The sequence below is a fragment of the Halichoeres trimaculatus genome, unplaced genomic scaffold, assembly GCF_033239565.1.
Source record: "Halichoeres trimaculatus isolate MK-OKI-2021-1 unplaced genomic scaffold, fHalTri1.1 fHalTri1_scaffold_23, whole genome shotgun sequence".
Classification (NCBI taxonomy): Eukaryota; Metazoa; Chordata; class Actinopteri; order Labriformes; family Labridae; genus Halichoeres; species Halichoeres trimaculatus.
In genome coordinates, this window is record NW_027437201.1 from 10,619,838 (window position 1) to 10,633,027 (window position 13,190).

Here is a 13,190-nt window from a genome sequence, read left to right on the forward strand (position 1 = left end):
TAAGACTGTTCAACTTGACCATCAGCTTTAAGTTTTACCTTGCAATGTTTTTATTTCAAAGCTGTCAGAGCTCCCTCCGTTAGATGGACTGTGATTTTAATAAGATGTGGGCTTCCAAATTTATTTGACTGGGTTACAGGTCATTGTAAATATGTTCAAATTTGATTTTTTGAAAAAGTGACAGCCCTATAAGTTACACAGAGGTTGCACACTAGCTGACTTAGCAATATTAATACGTAAACACAACAAGTTTCATTTTGAGTAACTTGCAAATGATGTGTCTCAAATTTGCTAATTTAACAACATTATGATGCAAATTTGTATAAAATGAAATCCAAACTTTGTCAGGCCTGTCCTCGATGGGAGAATACGACTACTCTTAAAATGCTCGTTTGTTTAATAAATGTGAGATCGATCATGTCTGAAGCATTTCAGGCCCCACCTATAGGTTTCACAGTTTTCTGTAAATTTGGAAAACTTTTCTCTGTTTCTTACCATACCCGTCACACATGCCTGAAATACTGACCTGGACTGGTTTCTGATAAAGTACTTGAATTACACTGGTTGAAATTTTTCTGATCTTTTTTTCTTAACATTAATTAGCAAAGCAGCTTGTCTCAACAATACACAGAAAAGCACATAATTGTTTTTCAACAGGGGGTTTAATTCTGGTGATTATCCTTGTTTCGTTTGAAAGTCTTTTAAATTGAAACTGAAGTTTATGAATATGAACCAATGACTTTATACAACCTCTTAACTGCTCGCCTGATACAGTGTGACAGCTGAAAGGTCCTCTTATATTAATTTCATCCTGCTGGATCTAAATTATGTAATAGCACACGTCTAAATCAGTGACCTTTGTGAGACATTGACGTGTTACACCCCATTAGCCATCTGTCAAGCTAGCAAAAGCAGCACAGCAGGGCTACTCTCAGACAATGCACAGGCTGCTTGGCATGTCTACAATCAATACTGAAGGGGATCAGATACGACCAAGCTGGGCAGAGGAGCAACAAGAATGACCCACATCAGTCCCCCACAATGCACGGCATCATAGTACATGACCAACCAGAATGTGGTCCTTTCCCTCGACGTCTCGCTGCAAACACAGTCAAAGTCTGTTGTTACCCTAATGGAGGTCAACTCATGCTTGTGTCATCTTTCATTACAAAGACTCTTTGTAGAGTCGAAATTGTGTCACTGTGAAAAGTCAACCAAGCTTGTTTAACCACATCACTTGAACAACTCCATGTTTGGATATAAAGGATCAAACATTCAAACTTTGTGACAGCTACTTTCATACAGTTCCCCTTACATGTAGTAAAGAAACAAACAAAATATCAATCTTCGTGAACACAAGCCTAACTTGTCTGCAACCACCTCATTTTCCCCCCCTCAACCTTTTGCACGACAGCAACACTTAAACAAGATGTAGTAGTGTTGCAGCTTTGTCTTGCTGCTGAGCCAAGAAGGAGTAGTGTGGAACCACTTAGCTATGCACTGCTTAAATAGGCCAGCTGTCATTTGTCTTAGCCACCATCGCACAGCAAGCCACTGGGAGCTGTACTAGGAGAACTGCCTCACCAAGCGGCACAGCCCCATGGTTAATATATAATTCTCTTTCAGAATGAATAATAGCAAAGTCATACTGACCTCCAAAGAGAGAAGAGGGGGATGATGGCCAAAGTTTGGACTTACACGATTCCAACATTTCTAATTAATGCCCAGAAAACTAATTTAACAGGGTAATGGGGAGCCATATTTCTGAGCTTTGTCGAATGACTGAAGTAGCAGCTGCTGAAAGGTTTTTGTGTATTTTTGCCCTTAACTTCCAGAAACTCTTCATGATGAATCTAGAAAGGCAAAATTACATTGGAAGTGTTGAATAATTGATTGTGTGAAAAAGAATTGCCACTGAGTCAATTGGAGTCTTAAGCAGACTCGTTCCTGAAAGTCGCGAAAGTCGTGGTAAGCACTGACGTTATAGCTTCATCCAATACAGCAACTGGACTTGGTAGAGTTCTTGAAGAGGTTTTACCTCTCTTCTGACAGACTTCTTCAGTTCTAACCAGACTAGTGGACAAAGCGGCAAAACATTAGCTTCAGTTTGCCAGTGAGTCACATGGAGTTGTTAGTAGAGCCCAACTGATATGGGATTTTTGGGGCAGATGCCGATACTGGAGGCAAAAAAAAAGCCGATATCCGATATATCGACTGATATCCGATATATCGACTGATATCCGATATATCGACTGATATATATAATAAATTTCTTGATAAACACAGGATATATACTGTATATGAACACTAATTATTATAATACCCATATGATTCAAGACAGAGACAGAACACTATTAAATTAAAACAAAGAACTTTAATTATAAAACTGTCAACATGTAACTGTAGTGTAAACCAATGATAAATAAGAACAAGCTGTAAACACAGTGATAAATAAAGAAGTCAAACTTTAAACCCAGTAAGTATAAAAAAAAGTCAAACTGTAAACACACAATGAGCAACTTACACAACGTTAAAACGCCGTATTATAGTCTCACATTAGATAATGGTGGACGTGTGAAATAACAGTACCATTTATTATCTCTGTTTATCTCTTAAAAAAGCAACTAACAAGACGTTAAAACGCTGTTCTATAGTCTTGCATTACATAATGGTGGACGGAGGGGGCGGGCACTCGGGCAGTGTGCAGCCCAACACAGTGTGCAGCAGGAGTGACAGAATCTCCGCGGAGCAAATTTTTTTATAATCGGCTACATTTTGGCTGATGTTGATTAATCGGTGACAGGCACAATCGTCCCGATTAATCGGCCCAACCGATTAATCAGTCGGGTTCTAGTTGTTAGCAAAGTTGTTGACCTAGTTCCACAGAGTCGTTGGAGTCCTTTATGGTTTGTGGTGGCCAGTGGCACAGTTGCAACTCCATTCCAATCTTTACATTATGGTAAATGGACAGTGAAAGGCTTCTCAAGTTCCAATCAGATTGCTATTGAGGCCGATACCATAAACAATGACACTGGAGTTTTCCAAAATCTTCACTTTGGCTGGTTTTCAGAGAACATTGTTTTTAGTGACGTAAAACTGCAGTATTGTGTGGATGACTAGCTCAAAGGTACAAAAATTTACGTGATTTCCCAGATACCAAGCTACGCGTGGACATGACCTGAGTCACATGGAGTCCTTTGCAGAGATGTTGACCAAGTTTCTGAAAGTCGTTCCAGTCTTTGCACATCTTAGAGCACAGTCAATAGCCAGGTTGGTAAGAACCATTGGGATCCATAAACCATTAAGTGCCATGGAAGATATCTACAAAAGAAGATTAAAACTACCAAAATGAGAAAAGCTGTAGCATGAAAAGCAAAGGTGGTTGTCCTTTGATCATTTATCAATACCTTTAGTGACAGTAGGTATTTTCTAAAATATTCCTTCTGTCATTTTTCCTTAAATTGTAGAAAGGTAAAATCTCCAAATCTGCAAAAGCTGCCCCACATTTCTTCATAAGTTCGACATTCCTGCTCTATAAGTTCTGCACTGCTCGTATTGGATAGGTGATGAATAGGAGGAAAAAGTCCAGCAGAATGAGGTCCCAGGTGGAGTCTGCATTCCGGATTCTGCACACCAACAAAACATAAGTATTCTAAAGCCACGAAGCACAGGCTCATAAAATGTGAAAACACAGTGTAAGCTTAGCATTCTGGCCGCAGGTGATCACTCAAGAGAGTTGCACACGTCTCACAGTGAGCGACTAATAAAAACACTTTCATTCCTGTTGCCAAACAGAAACACACACACACATATTGGTCACTAGACCAGAGGAAGGATGTGTGAGACTAAAAGAAAACATATCACACTCTAGCTGTGAGTGTGTGTGTGTATTTATTTGATCTCCTCCCTCTGCTGCAAACATGAACGACTTCTATTCGTGTGCTTTTATTTTTGAGCAACTGTGCAGGGCTGATCAGAAATACTACCTGGATGTAGCAGAAACCAAACAGAGATGGAACTGTTTGCTACCCTTCTGAAAAGACCAAAATACAGAATAAAACACACCCCTGCTTGTCTCTGCAGCATTTCCTTTCTATTAATCAGCTGCTTTATTTTCCCTCCAGTAAAAGCACTCTCACTTTCTGTCAGCTCAGCTTTTCTGTCCTGGATGAAGTTTAAACACGGGCAGGAAGAAATCAGGTGCTGTGTTGTAAAACTTGACTGTGTAGTTAATATTGTCGCACACTTTGTTATATCAGAATTAATGGTTACGATATTTGGCAGGGAGCACAGCAGTGACAAGAGCCACACTTCCCTCTCCTCTTTTCATATTTATTATGCCTTCAACAGATGAGAAACGGAGAGTTAGTGGAATAAAACACAGAGAAAGTAACTCTGAGCATATAAAAGAAAGAAACCAGCTGATAAAAAGCACAAAGTCAAGTACTTTACATCAAATAACTTCAGCTGGGGCTGTGAGGGATGGTTAAATACAAGACAGAGTTTAAAACACGTTTGGAATTAATGCGGTCAAAAACACTATTTTTAATTAGCAGCTAGCTCGCTGCTATTGTTGGTTGGATTTCATTTGTTGATTAATTGAGGTTAAAGGAGGGGCTTTTAAGAGGAATTTTCCTGAATGGGGGTGTTGTTTTATTAGAAGAGGGAGCTTTATCTAAGTAGGGAAGCTTTTCAAAAGATGAGACAGGGTTTTTGTTCATGGTAGGTGGTATTGCGTTAGCAGAAATGCTTTGACATGGGCAGACATGGCTTTTCCATGGTGGGAGATGGTACTTCTTTGATGGAAACACTTTTTCGTGGTTGGGGACAGCTTTTTGTTGGCAAAAGTGTTTTGTCATGGTTAGAGTTGACTTTTTGTTAGTGGGAATTGGTATTTTGTTGGTGAGGATGCCTTGTCATGGGAAAAGATGGCTCTTTCTTGTGGGGAACTGGCATTTCAATGGTGGCTTTCTGTTGGTCAGAGATGGTATTTTGTTGGTAAAGACGTGTTTTGTTGGTCGTAAATGTTTTGTCAAAGTAAAGGATGGCTTTTCATGAGGGAAAATTGGTAGGCTATTTTATAAAGGGATTATTTGTTTATCAGAAACGGCGGATGCGTGCGCATCTTGGGTGCAGAAGCACTGCAGAGTATAATGATTTGTCAACCGATGTGGAGGAGTTAACCACCAAAAAACACATTTTTGTCATCACTTTGACATTAATCATAATTTATAGGTTCACTTATCATTGACTGTTCACATTGAGTCCATGTTTGGTCATAACTTCAGCCCCAAACCAATTTTTTCATTAAATAAGCAAAGTCAAATCTGTATTTTGAGTATCAGCAGTTATTATTGCTTGTTTGCAGTCAAACCTGGTTAACTGAGGTTGGATAAAGAATACACATTTAATTACACACACGTAGACGTCGCTGGTGTATCAGTGTAAAGTGTAACCCTGTAAACTGGTGACTCTCGGCCTTTAATCACAGCTGCCATCAGCTGAAAGTCACCAGTTAGCATGGTCGCTATTAACGCCAAAACACCAGTTGCACTGCAATGGTCGAAACTTGGCAGAAGTTGCCTCTATTGTGTAGTGCTGTTTTTGACAGCTGTCCACAGAAAAACCTTACATTTTGATGCTGCTGACAGGTTGAATTTAGTGTTAAAAAACGATAACTCGTCTGAATGAATGGAGCTAAACGCTGCTTCTGCAGTTGATGACGTAGACTGATAATCCCTCCATAGGTAGACATGATTTTTTCATGGTTAGGTATGGCTTTTCATTGGTGGAAACTGGTATTTTATTGATAGAACATACGCTCTTTAGCGGTAAAGGTTTTGAATGTACCAAAGATCTGTTTCTTTGTTAGTAGAATGTTTCATTAATATACAAGTATTTGTCATCGATAAAAAAAAAAGAATACTTCCCCATTTTCTGACACTACTTGTGCGACCACATCTGCGAGGGCCCAGCCAGGTATCACCTGAGTGTTGTTTTTTCATATCTGGTTTCTTTGGGCATGAGATAATTTTTAAGAATTCAAAAATATGAAGATAGAAGGTTATTTTCATTGGATAGAGGTTGTTTTTTTAAATGGATGGGAGGTAGTTTTATATTGGTAAGGGGTGCCTCTACTACAGTGGGAGTTGATATCTCAGTGGTAGGACAGGCTTATAATAGGGTAGGGAATTTCATTGATAGAAGATGCTTTCAAGAGGTTAGTGCATGGTTCCTCGTTGGCAGGTGAATGTTTTTCATAGATGGAAAATGGTTTTTCATTGGTAAGATAACAGAGAGGATATAGTATTTATTGTGTGGAATGGTGTTTTATTAGCAGGAAAAGGCAAAAATTCGGACAGGATTTTTTTTTTTATTGGTTGGAGATGCTTTGTCCTGAATGAGAGATGGCGTTTCATGGTATGTTAATGGTTTTCATCTGGTGCAGGGTGTCGGCTATTACAAATGACACATGACCTCAGTCTTTAGACTAACCGTCTGTGTCTTAATTTCCTGCTCCCAATGTGTCACTCACCGCTAACCTGTTCCAAATGAGAGCTGTGTACGGTTGTCAGTCCTGTCGGCCTGCAGTCTGTGTCACACAAGTTTTAAATATGAATCATAGCCACGCCAGAGCTACTTTTAAGAGCTCCGTATCCAATTGTTGTCTAAGATAGGCTCCCAGTCTGTGATTTATCCCACAGGAAATGGCATTTCCTCTCCACCCAACATTTAACTGTGTTAAAAAAATAATTGAACGTATTTTTAACATTTTCAGCATTTTGTTTCCTCCTCTGGTATTTGGTTACATTACATAAAGTTGAATTACAAAGGGCAAGTACCAAGTCATGGAAAACATTCCTCATGACGAGGGAGGAGTTGTTAATGAGATGTCTCAATAGCAACACATAGATCTTGTAAGTAGTCTTGTGCCAAGTGTTCCTTGGTTTGCTTTCTGGAACTCTCTGGAGCATCTTTTTGAATCATTCAATGAAAGAGAATTAATGAGACAACACTTGAAATCAGCATCAAAAAGGAGTTCTGGTTAATTCATCAAAGAACCCAAAGGATGCTACAAAACATTCCCCTGCTGGTGCTGTTAAATCACTTTTGACATGCCACAAGAAAAAAACAAGCTTCAGAATCTTTGGTTCCACAAACGCAACGCGAGCTGGCATCTGACCAGAAAAGAAAAAGAAATAAGCTCACAGGCAAGAAAAGAACAAATATATTTCTTCAACACCTACAGATTTGCTCTTCTATATGATATCAACACTGGAAGGTCTCAAACCCAAACCTTAACCTGAAAAGGCGTCAGTAACTTTTTCTCGGTGCCACTGCCTCGAGAGACCCAGTAAATTCTGTTGATTCATCAGACCAGCTGAGTTAAATCCAGGCTGATGGGAAGCATTCGGAGCATGCCAGGGGAACTGAAGACATTGTTTGGCAGATCAAGTCAAGCTCTAGCTTCAGGGTAATAATTATCTCTGGAAACAATGTAGAAAGCAATAAGGTTTTTTGCCTCTGGTGGGATTACAGATGACTCCATAAGCGTTGAGGACATGAGTTTCTGAGATGCTTCCATATTAAACACTGTTCAAGAGGGAGTCGCATGTCTGACAATACAGACGGAGGTTTGCATTTGAGCCAAGAGAAGAATCACCAAACGACCTGCAACTCTGTACCAGCAATTGGAAACTGGTCAAATCCCAGTTGCCACACAGCTGAGCAAAGCAACAAAAAAAAACATCTTTCTTTTCTTAACACAGGCTGAAGGAAAACAAACATAATCTTTAACTTCCGATATGGCTTTACTGCTTTGTGCGAGCCACTGTGAAAAGCCTTGCTTCGACAATCATCAAATACTGTCACAAAATGAGCTGTTTTTTATCACAAAGCTCTCACTGCTACTTTCTATGTAAGAAAACAGCTGCATTTATTATAAACACTGCTGTGAAAAGACTAAAGCAGACAAGTTTTCTTTCCTCTCAATAAAGCCGTGGGTCCATTATGCGCGTGGTGAATGGGGTGGCAAAAAGTTTGGCTGAAATAGAAAATAGGACCACAGTGAGCGATGCCAGCATGAGAGATCTCAGAGAGTGCTCATTAACGCTTTTTGGTCAACACATGAGGTATTAAAAGTGCGATGGCTGTGCACCATACCAATGCTGTGCTGCAGTGATGTGGCAGCTGACTCTCTGTCGACTAATGACTCATCCACTCTGCATTCAGGGAGCCCCGTGGGATTCTCTCAAAGATTTTTGAAGAACATCCACTTTCAAGATGGAAAAGATAGTTCTGGCAGGATACCAAAGCCATTATTTGCATCAGCGTACTATTCTTTCTACAGTAAGTGAAATACACAGTCTCGTATGAAAGTGGACTCAATAAATGAGCTGATTTTGATGCTGTAATGTGAGAAGCCAATCAGAGCTTTGGTATAACCTGCTGAACTCTTCCATTAATCAGAATCCCTCACAGAGCCACAAAACCCTCACTCTTCACACTAATGGACAGAGATAAAAGGGACTCATGTTGTGAGGTGTAATACACACATTCAATATTGTAATTTGTTACCATGACATCAAATGGTTCAGGGACAAAAAAGTTTGCAGTTGTCTGAAATTGCTGAGTGATCACATCCAGGATGATTCAGAGAATCCTCACTAAAGTCATCATGAGTTCACTTGTGTTGTAATTTCAGGCATTCAATCACAGTTAATGTGCTACAAAGGTAATAAAGGTCTATTCCACTGGAGCAGGCTTGTATTATCTCTATCTATCTTGCGTAAAACGGTTCCACTTTCTTTATAATACACCAATTAGTCTGGTAAAATTCAAATAATTATAGATCTTATTATTACAAGAGATGTTTCAACACTGATGTCTTCCTTTTAAATCCAATTCCAATACCTGGAGTTGTGTTTTAAAGCTCCTGTGGGGAGATTTTAACAGGTTCAGAAACAGACTTGTAAAACCAAACAAAACCCCCAGCAGGAAGATTACTGCTGATGTATATTCATTTTTAAAGCCCGAAACATCTGATTGCTCGAGGCATCAAAAAATACCATTTATTGACTCTTTAAGAAACTCACTTCTTTTCAATGGCAAATATTTACAATGCGTTTCAACAAAACAGTGGGATGAGATATAATCCTAAAATACAACTTATACATTGTCCACAAGGGGGCACCAAATAAACACAACATAAAAGTTCCTTACAGTAGCTTTAAAGAACTTGTTGGAACTGGTGTTACCAAAAAATCTAACTTGTATCTAAAAGATACTAATCCATACAAGAAAAAATGAATTCAAGAAAAATGACCCCAATTGTTGACATTTTGTTAGCTTTGTAGCATATTGCTTAGAAAAGTGTTATGCTAGCTTGTTTGTGCTAGCATAACACTGAGTGTCTGAATTAAGGGTTTCTTTGCTGCTATAAAACACGTTACAAACAGGAGATTTAATATTTACTATTTTTGTATGAGGGGTTAATAAATCATTGTACAAGACCAAGCAGATACCAAATACCATATTTAAACAACAGCATTCCTTGTTTCACTGCATGAACAGCTCTTCATACAAATCTGAATCTGCTGTGTAAACAGATGAGGGAGATACTGGAATAACTGATTCAAAACTGCAAGCAGAAACAAAATTAGAAGTATGATTTAGTTTCTTTATGGCAATGAACTATGAACAGACTATCGGTATGTGAACCTGATAGTGGTGCCATTTCTCTTTTTTTAAATGTGTGATAAGTGCATTGTAAAAACGGATGGATGAGATAAGTGATGAAACCATGCCCTAACATACACACAGGCAGACTGACACTGCTGTGAGTACAGTGAGAAATGTATGTCAGAGCTTACTGATTAGACCCTTCAGTGTCTTACAACAGACACTTTTAATGATGCTGTAATTGAAGTTTGTGGTTAAATAATCCGCTGAAGGGGAGAGTGGGAGCTAACAGGGACAGAGCTTTCGGGCCAGACTTCCAAAGCTTTTGAGGAAGTGACACGAAACAGCAAACAGTGAATGCTCTCTCTGAGCAGTGGACATGTTAGCGAACATCAAGTACAAACAAACAAAAAAAGTTAAAATTCGTCTGTAGCCTCTTTAACTAGCTAGTTGGTTTGCAGCGGAGGCCCCACAACACAGGAAACAGCGCTACAACTAGGCGCGCCTCTAACAATTCCCAATCCACACACACACACAATCCTCTTCCTCACAATAGACACATTCCATGTTTTGCGTTTCATGCAAACAAGCGGGTAAATCCCCCACATTTGCATTCACACATTTCACGCAAATGTGACCCAAATGTATCACCCACAACCACGTGAGGAAGAATTAAGCCGGCTACTTTCTAATCAGAATCCTTCTCAAACTTCTCAATCTGAGAGCACACAGAGCTAGGCTGAGCTAGCGATGGAGCATGCAAGTTTTGTTACGTACCAACACCATACTTTTCCTTCTTCGTGGGCACCCAGCGAGACATTATGCGCGGCGAGGCTTCCCCGATTTCTCCTGTATCCGACTAGAAAAGGTCCAGATGTGACCTGCTGGTTTTGGTGAGGACTTTTTTCAGTTTTCTCTGAGCTTTGGGACAGTACTCCGAGCAGCCATTTTCCACCAGTGACAGGACGCTCCACCAGGGGGAGGAAGGGAACACAACTTTTCCTCTCCCTGTAGGCGTTCATACAGCAGACGTCCTGCTGGACTCCCACAGCTGTTTACACTGAGACCAAACTGCTGCTGGAAAATTAACTGGCTTTGCCTAAATCTGCAGCAGCACATGGTTTAAAGATGTAAGAAAGGTGGAAAAAATCAAAACAATGCTGCCCACGATCACAGCACTACACAAGAAGGTTTAAAATACACTTTATGTTCTTTTATGTTGTGAGAAGTTGTTTGTTGTAAGTTCAAAAACTTTTGGACTACTTTTGGATTTTTAATCCTCTGTGGCTTGACTAGTTATTGTTCTTTGGGGGTAAATAAATGTCACTTTTCATTGATGGCTCAACAAAAAAAATGCCCCCTCACACACCAGAAATTGGTTTGGCAACAATGTACTATGTACACAAAGAAAACCAAAGCAAGCAAAGAATCAAAAATCCACCTTTTTTGCAAACTAAAAAAAAATAAATGAAAATAAATAAATTTGTATAATTTTGATATTCATAAGTATCCAATTCAAGTTTTGGCCTTTGAAAGGGTCCTACATTGGAGGCCCCTGTACACAAGGTTTCAGCTCCCACCTTCAAAAGGATTTCTTATGCATCTCGTGGGAGGTTGGTGACATGGAAGTCTTCGGGCCTTGTTTGAAGTCTATTATGGCCTGAAAGCTATTGGTGCCTGTCATTGCAGCAACCCACTGTTGGACATCAGCAGTGAAGGAGGTTGTCAGGCTGAAGGAGGCTTTTTGGGCTTGTTAGTCCTGAGTTTTCTGGAAGCAGTCGTAAGGTACAGGTGTCCAAGAAGGCTGTGGACTTTTGTTTGGACAATAAGAAGTTCTGACAAAGTGTTGGGTGGCACAGGTTGAAAAAGCAAATAACAGCTGACCCAGGCTGGGTGTACTGTGGGGCTGTGGAAGGAGCACCATGAGAGTCTCCTGAATCTGACTGACACATCCTCTGAGGAGGATTAATAGTCTGAGGTTAAAGTGTAGGGCCCTTGTTTGTTTTAGATTTATTTCGAATATGTACAGTTTTGAAGATAAATAATTCAATACAATACTTTTATTTATTTTTTTTGCATGCCCTTATTTATAATCATCATTTATTGACTGAAAAATGATCATTGGTAAATTAATGACTGGAAATAGATTACTGCTGATGTATTAATATTCAGCACAAAATGTTTAACCTGAACTAAGACATGTCACTTTGAAAGATGTATATTGAGGCTTGAACAATACAAATATCTAAACTATTCAACAACTGCAGTTTCAGCAACAAGAGTGAGCTGGGTGCATCAGAGTCATTTAGAGTAGCTCATCTTAAACACCTTTAAAGCTCTTTCTTATGGAGATAAGATGAAGATATACTGTACTTTCTAATACGATAATAAAAAGAGGACAGCATAAAATATAATGCATTTTTATGAAAACACACACACACACACACACACACACACACACACACACACACACACACACACACACACACACTGAAGATGCCACTGAGTCTCCATTTAAATGGTTAATACTGGCTGTGTCTCCAATGCCAAACTAACTGAATCATATTTTTATAGAGCGCCCCCCAGTGGCTAGCAGTAATATGTGTTTAAAAGCCTGTATCCACTGTAACAGATGGAGCATGGGTCAAACTTGAAAATTACAAGAAACACTGAATACATTTTCACTCAGGCATGCTTTCTCTCAAAAAAAATTACTCTTGTCATGTCGATTTATAATTAACTTTTTAATGTTTTTATAAGCCTTTATTTAGAAAGGATAGGATAGCAGGGTGAAAGCGAGGAGTCGTATGTGGGAAAGCAGCCACAGGTTGGACTCAAATCCCAACTGACCATTTGGTTCAAGTCCAACCTTCAGCCAAAGGAAATATGATTGACTGACAGCTCTATTTACTGATGTAAGCTCAGGGACCATCATGATACAGCTATCATGCTTCAATGTGTGGTTGCATTTTTTACTGATGCCCCTTTTTGCTCTTATTTCCCCACTTGTTACATTGGAATCTTGCCAGCAGAGGGAGCTACTGTTTTCAGAAAAACTCATAACAAGCAGCCCCAGTATCTCTGTTGAACCTCTCTGTAAAGCTGGCCTTGCTCAATTGAGTTTCTGATTTGTTTTGATGCTATCACACAGGCGGAGCAGACAAAAGGCGGCAATTTGCTCTACATCATTTCATATTCCTTCAGCGTGTAGCTTCTCAGCTTGATAAGGTGTCTTAAAGCAAGTCAAAGCAATTGATATTTCAAATATCTCTGTCTTATCTCAACCTTTGAAAGACATTGTGAAAATGTGATTTCACAGAGTGGGACTGAAGTTGCTTTGAAAGTAAGACATCTGGGGACTTTTATCCACTGAGAAACAGTGAAATTCATTAGCCATCAAAGCAACTGCCAGTTCTTTTCTGGGAGAAGTTGTTTCTGTGCAGGTCTGTGTTTAACTTCTTCTAAAATCTGAAGCAGAATCACTCTCCTGCTTGAGGCAAGTTTCCTCT

At 39.5% G+C, this 13,190-nt stretch overlaps 1 protein-coding gene across 2 annotated transcripts in view; it reads right to left on the bottom strand.

Annotated features, from left to right (window-relative positions):
* The window catches only part of dock1 (dedicator of cytokinesis 1), a 252,787-nt gene extending 242,066 nt beyond the window's left edge, over window positions 1-10,721 (bottom strand). The window contains exon 1 of one of the 2 annotated variants that reach the window (XM_074662599.1): window positions 10,459-10,721. In XM_074662599.1, coding sequence (XP_074518700.1) covers window positions 10,459-10,501 — 43 coding nt within the window. In that variant the 5' untranslated portion in view covers window positions 10,502-10,721. The remainder of the gene's footprint in view (window positions 1-10,458) is intronic. The other variant, XM_074662600.1, reaches the window with a different exon arrangement.
* Window positions 10,722-13,190: the final 2,469 nt, after the last annotated feature.